The sequence below is a fragment of the Heterodontus francisci genome, chromosome 7 (genome assembly GCF_036365525.1).
Source record: "Heterodontus francisci isolate sHetFra1 chromosome 7, sHetFra1.hap1, whole genome shotgun sequence".
Lineage (NCBI taxonomy): Eukaryota > Metazoa > Chordata > Chondrichthyes > Heterodontiformes > Heterodontidae > Heterodontus > Heterodontus francisci.
This window is the reverse complement of record NC_090377.1, coordinates 18,835,711-18,851,678: the sequence shown is the minus strand read 5'-3', so window position 1 is coordinate 18,851,678 and position 15,968 is coordinate 18,835,711. Positions and strand designations below refer to the sequence as shown.

General features: G+C 46.8%; 1 protein-coding gene across 1 annotated transcript in view; it reads right to left on the bottom strand.

The window, feature by feature from the left end:
• LOC137371880 (contactin-associated protein-like 5) overlaps positions 1-15,968 on the bottom strand; it is a 558,385-nt gene that overhangs the window by 53,545 nt on the left and 488,872 nt on the right. The window contains exon 19 of the mRNA XM_068034861.1: positions 1,312-1,527. Coding sequence (XP_067890962.1) covers positions 1,312-1,527 — 216 coding nt within the window. The remainder of the gene's footprint in view (positions 1-1,311; positions 1,528-15,968) is intronic.

Genomic DNA, 15,968 nt, shown 5'->3' with positions numbered 1-15,968 from the left:
AAGAACTCAGATGTGAGAGGCAGGTGACCTAATTCACCTGCATTTTTTATATAATTAAGCACCTAGGGAGTATAGTACTTCGAGTAGTGGTGACTTGTCTCTGAGTAAAATGTGTCAAGTTTGGATTTCGGCATTGAGTTTCCTAATTGGGTGAATGCTAACACTTGGTAAGTTGGCTTTTGGCAAGGGCACTGTGTAGTGGATGGCTGCTTCATATCAAGATACAGATAAACCCCACAGGAACATGCATCCCATATATGGCAGAACATGGCCAAGCTGTAGGAAAGCGCATGATAAAGATTGTGGAGAAGATCATATCCATTCTCCCATTTCTGGAAATTTTCACATCATAGAATCAAAGTGTAGAAGGAGGCCATTTGACCCATCTTGTCTATACTGGTTCTTTGAAAGAGTTATCCAATTAGTCCCATTGCCCTGTTCTTTCCATATAGCCCTTTGAGTGGTTTTATATATAGCTACCTTATGCAGCTGTCCTGAATTTTTATTAGTTTGAAACTTGCCTCATATTTTAAGGATTTTTTTTATTTTTATGTAAAGGTGCAGTGCCTGTTCTAGTCTCCATATTATAACAAGGATACAAAGACACTGTAGAAGGTGCAAAAAAGATTTACGAAGATGAAACCAGAACCGAGAGGCTATATCTATCAGGGTGATAAGGGTGATTTTTCTCTTAAGAAGAGAGGCTGAGAGGTGACCTAATAGAGGTCTTTAGATTTATGAAAGATTTTTGTGGACACAGGGAGAGTATTTGCACTTGTGGAGAAGAGCAAAACTAGAGGCTATCAATATAAGATAGCCACCAAGAAATCAAATAGGGAATTCAGAAGAAACCTCTTTACCTAACGTTTGGTCAGAATGTGGAACTCGCTACCATAGGAAGTAGTTGAGGCGAATAGTTTAGATGCATTTAAGGGGAGGCGAGAAGCATATGAGGAAAAAGGGAATAGAAGGTGATGCTGATAGAGTTAGATGAGCAAGAATGGGAGGAGGTTCAAGTGGAGCATTAACACTAGCTTGAACTGGTTGGCCCGAATGGCCTGTTTCTGTGCTGTATCTCTTATGTAATTCTATGCATTTAAGGGGAAGCTAGATAAGTACATGAAGGGGTAAGGAATAAAAGGATAAGTTGATAGGGTGAGATGATGAGGGGTGGGAGGAGGCTCTTGTGGAGCATAAACACCGGCACGGACTAGTTGGGCTGAATGGCCTGTTTCTGTGCTGTAAATTCTATGTAATTCTGAGCAAAAAGCTTTCAAAACAAAATGATGGCGTGAGAATAAAGGAAATTACCTGCCAGTGGATGCGTTGTTGTGATTGCCCTTGAGCCAGCTGATCCTGAAATGCCACACTTTGACTCAGCCAAATGTCCCTTGACAGTGACAGGTGCCATGCTGGGATGACGTAGGGCAGCCTTCAGTGGCGCAATCCCATTAAACTGAACGACGGAAAGACAGCCGATAAAGCCCACGTTTGCCTTCACCAGCTCCTTGTCCATCCCGGTACTGTCTACAGTTCAAACAAAGCAGCACAAGAATTAATTCTGGACCAGCTAAGGTACATACCCCAATAGGAAATAAAAACAATTAAACTTCCGTAATACAAACACTGCCATGCAGTAATTAATCCTCAAGAATTTATTTTTTCATAGAATAGGTGTTATATAATGCTGTATCATATTGCTGCAAACCGTATCACAAGTTGCTGAAGGTGTATTATCAGCTCATCAAATTAATAATTAATACTTAAAATCTTGCTTCTAACATGCATGCGGCACACTCCAGACATCATACTAGAGAGGTTGCAGGAACAGGAGGAGGCCATTTAGCCCCTCAAGCCATTTCCGCCATTCAGTGAGATCGTGGCTGATCCGTAACCTAACTCCATATACCTACCTTTGCCCTCTTAATACCTTTGGCTAACAAAAATCCATCAATCTCAGTTTTAAAATTAACAGTTGATCTAGCGTCTCTGGAAGGGAGTTCCAGACCTCTACCGCCCTTTGCGTGAAGAACTGTTTCCAAATTTGACTACTGAAAAGTCTGGCTCTAATTTTAAGTCTGTGCCCCTTCAGTGCTAAATTCCCTAACTAGCGGAAATAGTTTCTCCCAATCTATCTTATCTGTTTAGTTTAGTTTAGTTTAGAGATACAGCACTGAAACAGGCCCTTCGGCCCACTGAGTCTGTGCCGACCATCAACCACCCATTTATACTAATCCTACACTAATTCCATATTTCTACCACATCCCCACCTGTCCCTATATTTACCTACCACCTACCTATACTAGGGGCAATTGCTAATGGCCAATTTACCTATCAACCTGCAAGTCTTTGGCATGTGGGAGGAAACCGGAGTACCCGGAGGAAACCCACGCAGACACAGGGAGAACTTGTAAACTCCACACAGGCAGTACCCAGAATTAAACCCGGGTCGCTGGAGCTGTGAGGCTGCGGTGCTAACCACTGCGCCACTGTGCCTTAATATCTTGAAAGCTTTGATCAAATCGCCCCTTACCCTTCCAAATTCCAGGGAATATAACCCTAGTTTGTTTAATCCCTCCTCGTAGCTTAACCCTCAGAGTCCAGGGCTGGAATTTTATGTTGGGTGGGAGGTCCCGCCCACTGGCCAAAAAGTTGGGGGCGAGCCCACCTCTGCTGGGCTTGGGAGCCATGCCAGGGTTTTACCTGGTCTAGGCCCTTAATTGGACTTGGGCAGGACTTCCGCCCCTTTAAGGCGAGAAGTCCCGCCTTCAAGAGCTGCTGGCCAATCAGCTGGCTAGCAGCTCTCAGTCCCAGCAGCGCCACTGAGAATGGTGGCCACCTGAGAATGGGTCTGCAGCTAGCGGCAGGAACAAGAGGGATGCCGGCCCCGGAAAAGATGTGTTTGTGGGGCCTCGCTGGGGGCAACTGGCCAGGGCCCAGCGAGGCAAAGGTGGGGTGGGGGGGGGGGTCGGTTGGACGGGGTGGGGGGGTGAGGTAATGTAGTTCAGTGGGGGCGGTTGGGCCATGGCCGGCTCTCTGAGGGGCACAGGATGCCCGAGCGGGAGGGCACGCCCCAAGTCTGCAAGGAGGCCTCCAGGATTTACTTAGTGGCCTCCTGGGGTCCTGAGATGCCCACCCGCCACAGTTAATGTGCCACATAAGGGCCTTAATTGACCTGCGGCGGGTGGACTGTTTCTCGCCACTGCCGCCCCTGGTAAAATTGCAGTGGGGGCGGGAAGGTGACGGAAACTTCCATAAGAGATGTCACACACCAGATGTCATAAAAACCAAATTGATTCACTAATGTCCTTTTGGGAAGGAACATACCCAGTCCTGCATTGATTAGGTTCTAATCCACATGGTTGACTCTTAATGTCATCTAGAAAGTACCCAGCAGGTCACTTTGGTTGTCCACACAATCATTTAGGGGCAATTAGGGATGAACAGTAAAGGCAGCTTTTCGAGCATCAACCTACATTTGGAGAACGAAATTAACCAGCAGTTATAACTGTTCTCTCATTTGTCTCCGGAGTTTGTACATAGCTACATGTACAGATTTGCCGATTTAGACGAGGGAGTACTCGATCGGTGGCTTTAAAAGGGACAGGCCAGCTTAAGCAGCTAAGCATGACAACCAAACTCCAGGCTAACCATTAGCAATGCTGCACAAGATCCACTAGAAATGATATAAGATTTGTAGGCAACATACATGTATTTATAATACAATGAAAACCTTGTAACTGTCACACCTCCTTGAAGACGTTCCCCATTGCATTGTTGATAACACCCACAATGTTATAAAAAAATGACTCCTCTAAGTCACCGCTAGCAACACTGTGTTAGTATAAGTGTGAATGATGTCGACTTTGGTTCTCCCTTCATTTCTTGGTGCTGTGTGCAGCATCTGTGGCCGGTAATCTATTTCAAAACATACTGATGACAAATGGTGTCTTCAATTATTCATGGGGTGTAACAGCTTCATTGTAAATTCATCTAAACTTTAAATTGACATTTACCTGCAGAGCACTCCTACTTTGTCAATAACACCACCAGACAGCTAGTGGGTAATAAGTGGTTCCTGCTCTATATTAATGTATGGGTCTAGTGTGTCATATTTCAGAATTCAGAATGAACAGCTGTAAGAATTCCATTCCTGCTAATTGCTGATCATGTATGTGTGATTCTGCAAAGAACAGAAATGACTTTCGGATCTATTTTTAATGCATTGGTTAACCAGTTTGGATCAAGTTATCCAAACCAATGACTGGTCACATTGACTCCTTAAGATAGCGCAAACAGCAATTTCATCCCAAAGTGTAGCTAATAGAAACTGGCCTTTATTTTTTTTAATTGATTCATGGGATGTGGGCATTGCTGGCTAGGCCAGCATTCAGTGCCCATCTCTAATTGCCCTTGAGAAGGTTGTGGTGAGCTGCCTTCTTGAACTGCTGCAGTCCATGTGAGGTAGGTACACCCACAGTGCTGTTAGGAAGGGAGCTCCAGGATTTTGACCCAGCGACAGTGAAGGAACGGCGATATAGTTCCAAGTCAGGATGGTGTGTGACTTGGATGGAAACTTGCAAGTGATGATGTTCCCATGCATACGTTGCTCCTGTCCTTCGAGATGGTAGAGGTCGCGAGTTTGGAAGGTGCTGTCTAAGGAGCCTTGGTGCGTTGCTGCAGTGCATCTTGTAGATGGTACACACTGCTGCCACTGTGCGTCAGGGGTGGAGGGAGTGAATGTTTGTGGATGGTGTGCCAATCAAGTGGGTTGCTTTGTCCTGGATGGTGTCGAGCTTCTTCTTGTTGGAACTGCACCTATCCAGGCAAGTGGAGAGTATTCCATCATACTCCTGACTTGTGCCTTGTAGATGGTGGACAGGCTTTGGGGAGTCAGGAGGTGAGTTACTCGCCGCAGGATTCCTAGCCTCTGACCTGCTCTTGTAGCCACGGTATTTATATGGCTACTCCAGTTCAGTTTCTGGTCAATGGTAACCCCCAGGATGTTGATAGTGGGGGTTCAGCGATGGTAATGCCATTGAATGTCAAGGGGAGATGATTAGATTCTCTCTTGTTGGAGATGGTCATTGCCTGGCACTTGTGTGGCGTGAATGTTACTTGCCACTTATCAGCCCAAGCCTGGATATTGTCCAGATCTTGCTGCATTTCTACACAGATTGCTTCAGTATCTGAGGAGTCGCGAATGGTGCTGAACATTGTGCAATCATCAACAAACATCCCCACTTCTGACCTTATGACTGAAGAAAGGTCATTGATGAAGCAGCTGAAGATGGTTGGGCCTAGGACACTACCCTGAGGAACTCCTGCAGTAATGTCCTGGAGCTCAGATGATTGACCTCCAACAACCACAGCCATCTTCCTTTGCGCTAGGTATGACTTCAACCAGCAGAGAGTTTCCCCCCTGATTCCTATTGACTCCAGTTTCGCTAGCGCTCCTTGAGGCCATACTCGGTCAAATGCTGCATTGATGTCAAGGGCAGTCACTCTCACCTCACCTCTTGAGTTCAGCTCTTTTGTCCATGTTTGAACCAAGGCTGTACCTCAGTTGTACTTTATGTTGTGCCTTATTGTGTTCTCAGGGTATCCAAATTGTGTCAGCGGCAATGGGGGAAACGCATGACTTTGCTCTGTTCTAGTTTTAGTTTTAGTAAAAGTACGGGGTGTCTCACTGTTGGCCAACAGTTCTATCCTGATATTCAAATGTGTGTTTTTTCCAGGAGGGGTGATGAAAATTCTGGACCACTTCATTTTTTCAGGATCGGTATCATCAGTTGCCCCTGTAATTTGGTTTGAGCATCCCACTTTAATGGAGTTTATTTAAACTGTCCTATACAGATACTTTCATGATACTGCAACTCACCAAAGTATGCCACATAGTTATATCCACATCTTTCACAAAACATCTTCTTTCATCTCTCTGACTGCACACCAAACACACACTTAATGAGATAAGTCTGCATTGAATCAATAAGCTGCTTTTCTCCCCCACAGTATGGTGAACATACAAAACAGCCCGTATGATTGGACTCAACATCATTTGAACAGTACAACTTATCTTTGCATGATGGTACAATATAACAAACACGCCACACTTCCCAACTTCAATGGGTTATTTTACATGACTTAGCAAGGTGCCTCCTAAGTGTTCCTTCAGTATATCTGACCTCTTAATTTCAACAAAAGCCCTCACAGCTTTCTCTTTTAAAATGATTTCCTGTGCAATCTCTCAGCCAGCCTACTTCTTACACTTCTTTGTTCACAGTTTAATTAGAAAGATGAAGGACTTTCTAATCAAATGGTTTAAATTGCCAAATCAGGACAACACATTGGTTATTAATAGTTTATGAAAAAGCAATGTTACAGCTAGCTCAGTGGCACCTTACATATCTATCGTCTCAGCCATAAACCTATTTGGATATACTATGCTTTTAAAACCACAACTTTAAAAGTATCCTTTTTTTCTCCCCGCATCCTTTCTCTGGAAAGGCCACCAATTATTTCCAAACTGTGCTAAAAGGTCATTGGATAAGAGTAAATCTAGCTTTTTTTCTCTACTGGAGACACTGAGGCAATTAAACTGGTGCCCCAGGTAAAATCAGCTAATAGACCATGGCTATTGTGAATCAATTCTGCATGATTTGTATATTCACCCTCTATACCAACAGGGGCATTCTGTGTCCTGTGCAACAGGCTTATCTGATCAACCCCCTGGTCTAGAGTTGCACAAGAACTACGTGCACAGGTGTTGTAAGTCAACTAACTCACTGAAATTAGTTGGCCATGTGTCAGCTGTGGTTCATTTTTTTCGTCCCCGTTCATGAGAGGTGGGCATCACAAGCAAGGTTAGCGTTCATTGCCAATCCCTAAATGCCCTTGAACAGGTCGTGGTAAGCTACCTTTTTGAACTGCTGCTGTCCGCATGGTGATGATACTCCCTTCAATCTTGCCTCCGAGTCAGAAGGCCATAGGTTCAGGTAACACTCCAGGACTTGAGCACAAATCCAGACCGACACTCCAGTGCAGTACTGAGGGAATGTTGCACTGTCAGAGGTGCCGTCTTTCAGATGAGACATTAAACCAAGGCCCCATCTGCCCTCTCAGGAGAACGAAAAAGATGCAATGACACTATGTGAAGAAGGATATGGGAGTTATTTGATGTATCCTGGCCAATATTTACCCCTCAACCAATGTCACTAAAACAGATTATCCAGTCATCATTACTTGCTGTTTGTGGGATCTTGCTGTGCAGAAGTAGGTTGTCACATTTCCTGCATTATAACATCTCAAAAAAATGCTTCATTGGCTGTAAAGTGCTTTGGGAACATCCTAAGATTGTGAAAGGCACAAGACTTTTTTCTGAAGGTGAGAAATTATTTAATGGTTTGTACAAAATTATAAAAGCACTGTAGAGCTTCCTCATGAATACTCAACAAGTAGATAACATCACGCTCTTGACCTTGTAATTACCAATTCTAAAATCATCAATAATTTAAATAAAATCCACTGCGCAACAGTCATCTGCTTTAGTTGAACATCATTTACATTAAAAGCTAATGTGGGGCTTTGGCAGTAGATTAAATTTCATGCTCAGTGAGTTCTTGTTGAACAATGCTAAAATTAGTTTACTTAACATGATTTACCACAAGCTTCCCTGATGTCCTGAATTCAAAAGTGCCCAGTGTGGAACTGAGATCGGTTCGCTCAGCACAGAACTAGCATTGATTCGGGTCCCGTCCTGGTCTGTATGGTCTCATATCCCTTGAGTGTCTGTTCAATCAGGAATCTACCCATTTCTGAAATAAAAACAAGAACTGCTGGAAATACTCAGCAGGTCTGGCAGCATCTGTGGACAGAGAAGCAGAGTTAACGTTTCAGGTCAGAGACCCTTCTTCAGAACTGGCAAATATTAGAAATGTAAAAGGTCATAAGCAAGTAAAGCGGGGGAGGGACAAGAGATAACAAAGGAGGTGTAGATAGGACAAGGTCACAGAATAGCTGACCAGAAGGTCATGCAGCAAAGGCAAACAAAATTGTTAATGGTGTGTTGAAAGACAAAGCATTAGGACAGATAGGGTGTTAACGGACTGAAACTGAACAGCCGCAAGTACAAACATGAAAAAAAAACAGTGGGTAAGCAAACTGAACAAACTAAGATGAAATAAAATAAAATAAACACAAAAAAAGATATTAAAAAAAGGAAAAAGAAAAAAAATAACTAAAAATAAAAGTAAAATGGGGGGCCCCGTCAGGCTCTGAAATAAATGAACTCGATGTTCAGTCCGGCAGGCTGTAGTGTACCTAATCGGTAAATGAGTTGCTGTTCCACGAGCTTGTGTTGATGTTCACTGAAACACTGCAGCAATTCCAGGACAGAGATGTGAGCATGAGAGCAGGGAGGAGTGTCGAAATGGCAAGCAACTGGAAGCTCGGGGTCCTGCTTGCGGACTGAGCGGAGGCATTCTGCAAAGTGGTCACCCAGTCAGCGTTTGGCCTCCCCAATGTAGAGGAGACCACATTGTGAGCAGCGAATACAGTATACTACATTGAAAGAAGTACAAGTAAATCGCTGCTTCACCTGGAAGGAGTGTTTGGGGCCTTGGATAGTGAGGAGAGAGGAGGTAAATGGGCACGTATTACATCTCCTGCGATTGCAAGGGAAGGTGCCGTGGGAAGGGGACGAGGTGGTGGGGGTAATGGAGGAGTGGACCAGGGTGTCACGGAGGGAACAATCCCTTCGGAATTCTGACAGGGGAAGGGAGGGGGAGATGCGTTTAGTAGTGGCATCACGCTGGAGGTGGCGGAAATGGCGGAGGATGATCCTTTGGATGTGGAGGCTGATGGGGTGGAAAGTGAGGACAAGGGGAACCCTGTCGCAGTTCTGGGAGGGAGGGGAAGGGGTGAGGGTAGAGGTGAGGGAAATGGGCCAGACACAGTTGAGAGCTCTGTCAACCACAGTGGGGGTGAATACACGGTTGAGAAAAAAGGAAGACATATCAGAAGCGCTGTCATGGAAGGTAGCATCATTAGAGCAGATGCGTTGGAGACGGCGAAACTGGGAGAATGGAATGGAGTCCTTACAGGAGGCAGGGTGTGAAGAAGTGTAGCTGTGGGAGTCGGTGGGCTTATAATGAATATTAGTAGACAGCCTGTCCCCAGAGATGGAGATAGAGAAGTCGAGGAAGGGAAGGAAAGTGTCAGAGATGGACCATGTAAAGATGATAGAAGGGTGGAAATTAGAAGCAAAATTGACAACGTTTTCCAGTTCGGGGCGGGAGCAGGCAACGACAACGATACAGTCATCAATGTACCGGAGAAAGATTTGGGGGAGGTGGCCTGAGTAGGACTGGAACAAGGAATGTTCGACATATCCCACAAAAAGACAGGCATAACTAGGACCCATGTGGGTACCCATAGCGACACCTTTTACTTGAAGGAAGTGAGTGGAGTTGAAGGAGAAGTTGTTCAATGTGAGAACAAGTTCAACCAGGCGGAGGAGGGTGGTGATGGATGGGGACTGATTGGGCCTCTGTTCAAGGAAGAAGCGGAGAGCCCTCAAACTGTCCTGGTGGGGGATGGAGATGTAGGGAGATTGGACATCCACTGAAATAAGTTCAGTGGGGCAGAAGCAGGCTGCCACAATGGGTCTGCCGGGACAGTCCTTCCCCCGATCAGAGGACCCATTCATCCACCTCCAGCATTCTCCCTCTACCTGGACCCCTCACCCTGGCCTCTTACCCACTCTTGATCTTTTCATTGAAAACTGTCGGTGAGACATTGGTCATCTCAATTTCTCTGCCCCTCTCACTCACTCTAACCTGTCCCCCTCTCAACGTGAGGCACTCCGTTCTCTCAGGTCTAACCCCGACATGGTCATCAAACCTGCAGACAAGGGTGGTGCTGCTATTGTATGACGTACCGACCTCTACCTTGCAGAGGCTCAGCGATAACTCAGACACTTCTTCCTACCTCCCTCTGGACCATGACCTCACCACCGAACATCAAGCTACTGTCCACAGGACTATCACTGACCTCATCTCCTCTGGAGATCTTCCCTCTACAGCTTCCAACCTCATAGTCCCACAACCCCGGACAGCCCACTTCTACCTCCTTCCCAAAATCCACAAACAGGACTGTCCCAGCAGACCCATTGTGTCAGCCTGCTCCTGCCCCACTGAACTTATTTCTTCCTATCTTGATTCTATCTTTTCACCGCTGATCCTGTCTCTTCCCACCTACATCCGTGACTCTTCTGATGCCCTGTGTCATTTTGACAATTTCCAGTTTCCTGGCCCCAACCGCCTCCTCTTCACTATGGATGTCCAATCTCCCTGCACCTCCATCCCCCACCAGGACGGTTTGAGGGCTCTCCGCTTCTTCCTTGAACAGAGGCCCAACCAGTCCCCATCCACCACCACCCTCCTCCGCCTGGTTGAACTTGTTCTCACATTGAACAACTTCTGTTCAACTCCACTCACTTCCTTCAAGTAAAAGGTGTCGCTATGGGTACCCGCATGGGTCCTAGTTATGCCTGTCTTTTTGTGGGATATGTCGAATATTCCTTGTTCCAGTCCTATTCAGGCCCCCTCCCCCAAATCTTTTTCCGATACATTGATGACTGTATCGGTGCCGTTTCCTGCTCCCGCCCCGAACTGGAAAATTTTATCAACTTTGCTTTTAATTTCCACCCTTCTCTCACCTTTACATGGTCCATCTCCGACACTTCCCTTCCCTTCCTCAACTTCTCTATCTCCATCTCTGGGGATAGAATGTCTACTAATATCCATTATAAGTCCACCAACTCCCACAGCTACCTCGACTACACTTCTGCACACCTTGCTTCCTGTAACGACTCCATCCCATTCTCCCAGATTCTCTGTCTCTGACGCATCTGCTCTGATGATGCTACCTTCCATGACAGTGCTTCTGATATGTCTTCCTTTTTCCTCAACTGAGGACTCCCCCCACTGTGGTTGACAGGGCCCTCAACCGTGTCCGGCATTTAAGGTGAAATAATTAATCAATCATGTACTACTAACAAACTAACCTCGGAGCTGCAGAGACAGCTTATCAGAATTGACTTCATAGTTTCAGGGCTGCACAGACAGCTTATCAGTAGAAGTAGACTAACAAGCAAAAACTAACAGGACAGCTGCAAGCTGCTTCATAGTAGCCTATTGTATAGCAATCAGCCTAACGGTCCAAGGAGATAGGGGGGATGAGAAACTGCTAGAAGAGAAGGTGACAAGGCAGTACCCCAATCAGGCCATGACACCAAGAAACTGCAGAGTTTGTAAACCAATTGGGAACATAAAGGGGGTGTCACTGATTTGTAGAAAGATCTATAAGAAAGGCTTGATTTCCCTGCTCAGGCAGGAGAGGAGAGAAGAGCCCAGGTGTTGTTGTTGTTTGCTTTGCTGATGATGTAACCAAGAAGTACTGCAATAAAGTTTCTTAAAGCTACAGTCGGACTTCGTCTCTCTTTGTGTAACTAATGGGATCCAACAACTTGGCGTAGTCGGCAGGATCGCTGGAGGATAAAGACCGAAGCCACAGACATCGGACCTATCGGCGCCCCCAGAGGTAAGGACTTCTCTTTATGTTAAAAGTCCTTGGTCGTTGTCTAAATTTGGGTTCCCTGCCACGTGATCCCGAACTTGGCGGTATTTGACGGAAATACCCTTTCTTGTGCGGCTCGAGACCCCCTTTCTAGACGTCTAACTTGGCGGTATTTGACGAAATACCTATTTGGCAAAAAGCCTGACGGCTCAAGACCTACTTCCCTACCTGAATGGATAAAATGACAGACGAAGGCAACCGACAGTTACCAACTACCTTCAAAGGTGGGCGGGCCCGACCTGACGTTCCCGAAGATGAAATACTTCGGCAGTTGAAAGAATATGTAGAGCAACAGTTTAATCTGGCTAAAACGTACACCGAAATTGGGCAAAAATATGGCACCTCCACGGGACAGTGGTCCCTGGAAGATATAAAGAGAGTCTGGGGAAAAACAACCCGTTTAAAGGATAAAGAACGGACCCAATGGTGCCTAGCCGTAATGGGCCAGATTCGGCAGCGCAATGAGATTATGCGACAAAGCCAATGTGATCGCGACCTAACGAGTGCAAAGGATCAACTGAAGGTGGTCTGCGAACAACTGAAAATTGAAAAGCTTGCAAAGGAAAAGCTAGAGGCTGAAAAACAATCTGAAAAGGAAAGGCTACAGATTGAAATTAAAGAGCTTAAAAAACAACTACAAGACCAGCAGAGGACCCAACCGGAGGAACCGGGACAGCTCTGCGAACCCCACTGACCACCTCCAACTAACTTGTATCCGAGTTTGAAGTCGTTACCAACGGAACAACGGAAGATGCAACTGCGTGAAGCAGGTCTAGCCGAGTCTTCCAGTGAAGAAAGTGACAATGATGATGGGTTACCGTTTCCGCGACTAGCCCCCCTTAAACAGAAACGCATTAAGGTCAAGACAGAAAAGAAGACTGTGAACGGTAGCGAGGTCACCACGGCCGAGCACAACACGTACTGGACACACGTCCCAGCTTCCCCTGAGAAAATCGACAAGTGGTCCACAAGATTGCCCGACCCGAAGAAAGGGGGTCTGAAAACGTGGGAGCAGCTGGAACGATTGAAAGGAATTTACGATCTCCATCCATGGGACGGGGTACAGATTCTGACCGTAATGGTGCCTGGGCGAGCAAGCCAAAAGCTAAGGAGAGAGGTCCAAATTGCTTTGGGTGAAGATGGTCAACTGCTTGACGCCGGATGGACTGCGATTAACAAGTGGTTGCGAGAGTTTTGTCCTGCAAAAACGGACTGGAGCAAAGTTGCAGCCTGTCAGCAGAAGAACTCGGAGGAAGTGCGGGAGTATGAAGAGAGGTTTAGGTCCACCTGGGTAGAATACTCAGGGATAGTAGACCCTACTCCAGAGGAGCTGGACGACACCAGTTTTGGATCCTTAAAAACCGCTTTTGTTGATGGACTAAAGCCAGAACTGTCTAAAATACTGAAGACCGCCCTACCGGAGTGGGACGCGGTAAGAGTAAAATACTCAGAGTTAATTGACAGATGCGCTTAGCTGGACAGGGATATGGGAGTCAAGCTTCGAGCCGTGCAGACGGATCCAGTACTGAAAGAGCCTGACAAAGAGCAAGTTAGGCGACCCGGCCCCTGTTACTACTGCGGGAAGGAAGGCCATTGGGCTAAGGCGTGTAGAGCAAGAGGACGAGGCAGAGGATGCCAAGGATGCAACCCGGCACCCAAACCAGCTCCCTCCCCTGATGCCAACGACCCCTTTGAGAAGTTCAAACGGTTGACGTCCCAGCAACAGAAGGAGGTGTCCTCCTTAATAGATGCGACAAAAAACTAGAGGAGCCCTCCCTCGCCCTTTCGGTGCTTCTCCTAGCGCTAGTAGAAAATAGAAAAGATGGATTGTATGTAACTGCGAGGGTGGGCAATCAAGACATTGACTTCTTATTGGATACCGGAGCCGAATTAACGTGTCTACCTCAACAATACGGAAACTCCCTACTGATGGACGGTAAGACTAAAAGAGCTTACGCAGCTGGGGGCAATGGGTTGGTAATTAAGAGGACCCAGCCCGTACGCATCGGTCTTGGTCCACACGAATTGATAACACCGGTCTAGGTAGGTCTGGTGGACCAAGCACTCCTCGGTATGGACGTTCTCACTCAGCTGAACTCTTCGTTGCATTTTGAAGGCGGCCAGGTAACTTGGTCTATCAGAAGTTTGAAGAAAGAGCAGCTGAGGGAGCACCCAATATGGGCCCAGGATAAGAACGATTGTGGGCTACTTCAGATGGAACCGGCAACGTTTACGGGATCCGCTCTGCCCTGTACTAAGCAATACCCCATCAGTCAAACATCTATTGCAGGAATCCTACCCGTAATCAGACAGCTAGAGGAGCGAGGCGTGCTGGTTAAAACACTCAGTACCTCAAACAGCCCTGTGTGTATTGATCAAAAGGTCCCTCTGGTAGCTGACCCCTCTATGGTATTTAATGCCCTGAAGCCGGAACACGAATGGTTCTCTGTTATCGATATGGCCAGCGGATCTTGGTCGGTGCCACTGGCACCCGAAGTTCAGCCGTGGTTCGCCTTTACTGTACAACAACAACAGTACACCTGCCGCAGGGTTTCCACAACAGCCCCACAGTATTTCATATGGCCCTACAAAACCATTTGAGGGAGTTACCTTCCATGTACTCCACGGTCATCCAGTATGTGGACGACATCCTGTTAGCCTCTGAGACAGAAGAACAGCATGAACAAGATCTGCGTACCCTGCTGGACCACCTTCATCAGAGAGGACACAAAGCCAGTATCGACAAAGCGCAGATAGAAGAAGGAGAGGTCGTGTACCTGGGACAAAAGATTTTGAAAGGAAAAAGAGAACTCACCCAGGACAGGACCGACGCCATTCGAGCTGCCAAACTACCCACCACTAGCTTAGGTCCTTTTTGGGTTTGTATAACTTCAACAGAAACTGGATTGACTCCTACACACAGCTGGCTCAACCATTAACGTGTTTCTATGGAACATTTCTTCCTCTCTTGTTTCCCCAAAGCTGCAAATTCCCGTCCCACTTGAAGGGAAAGCGGGCCTCGAAAGAATCAGTTACCCTAACCAAAGAACAACAAGAAGCTTTCGAAAACTTAAAGAGGGCTTTGTGCTCAGCGCCAGCCCTGGGAATCCCCGACAACGGGAAACCGTTTACCCTGTTTGTACACGAAAAAGAGGGATATATGACTGCCATACTGACACAGGAGCACGGGGACAAACAGAGACCTATTGGATACTATTCGAAAAGACTGGACACTGTCGCCCTAGGATGGGGCAGTTGTTTAAGAGCTATGGAAGCTACATGCCAAGCAGTAATGGCTACTGCAGGTCTGGTGTTAGATCAAAAGTTAACTGTTAAGTGTCCGCACACAGTCCACACATTGCTATCCATGAACAGAGTATCCCAAGTGACAGCAGCCAGATGGACCTGATGGACAACAGTCCTAGAGGCTCCTAATCTCCACATTGTCCGGGCCAGCCCGGTAAATCCGGCGACTATGCTCCCGTGGCCTGGAGAGATGAAGGAAGAAGAACATGATTGTGTGGAGATTATGGAGGAAACAGAGGAGGTAACCCTAGCGGCAGAGGAAGCATTGCTCAACCCAGATTTAATCCTTTTTACAGACGGCTCATCCTTTGTTGACAACGGTATACGGAAAGCAGGATGGGCAGTTACAACCCTACATGCAGTTGTGGAAGCGGGATGCCTGCCTTCAGGGACATCGGCCCAACAAGCCGAACTGCGAGCCCTGTTGGAAGCATGTCGAATAGCAGAGGGGAAGACAGCTAATATTTACACCGACTCGCGGTATGCTTTTGGAGTCGCTCACGACTTTGGTCAGTTGTGGTGCAAAAGAGGATTTCTCACCGCAGCTGGAACACCTATTCGAAATGGGAAAGAGGTCCGAGACTTACTGGAGGCGATGCAATTGCCACAAAAGGTATCCATTTTGAAATGTAAAGCCCATACGAAAGACAACACCATGGAAGCAAAGGATAATGCCTTGGCCGACAAGGCAGCCAAGGAAGCCGCCTCGCAAGGTGATCCCCCGGACGCACGGACGCAAATATGTAAACTGAATGCGTCCCATCTGACACAAGACCTACAAGTGATGCAGAGTGAATTTTCCAAAGAGGAAAAATGGACCTGGATAGAAGCAGGGATGAAGATATGTGACGACGGCATATGGAGGCAAATGGACACCGAGAAACCCGTCGCACCACAGGCGCTGATGCCCTTTTTAGCCCAACAAATTCACTCCTGGGGACACCTGGCCCCGCAACAGATGACGGCACGGTTCCAGAAAAGCTGGTGGGGTCGAGGGTTCAAAAAACACGCACAGCTGGTCACTG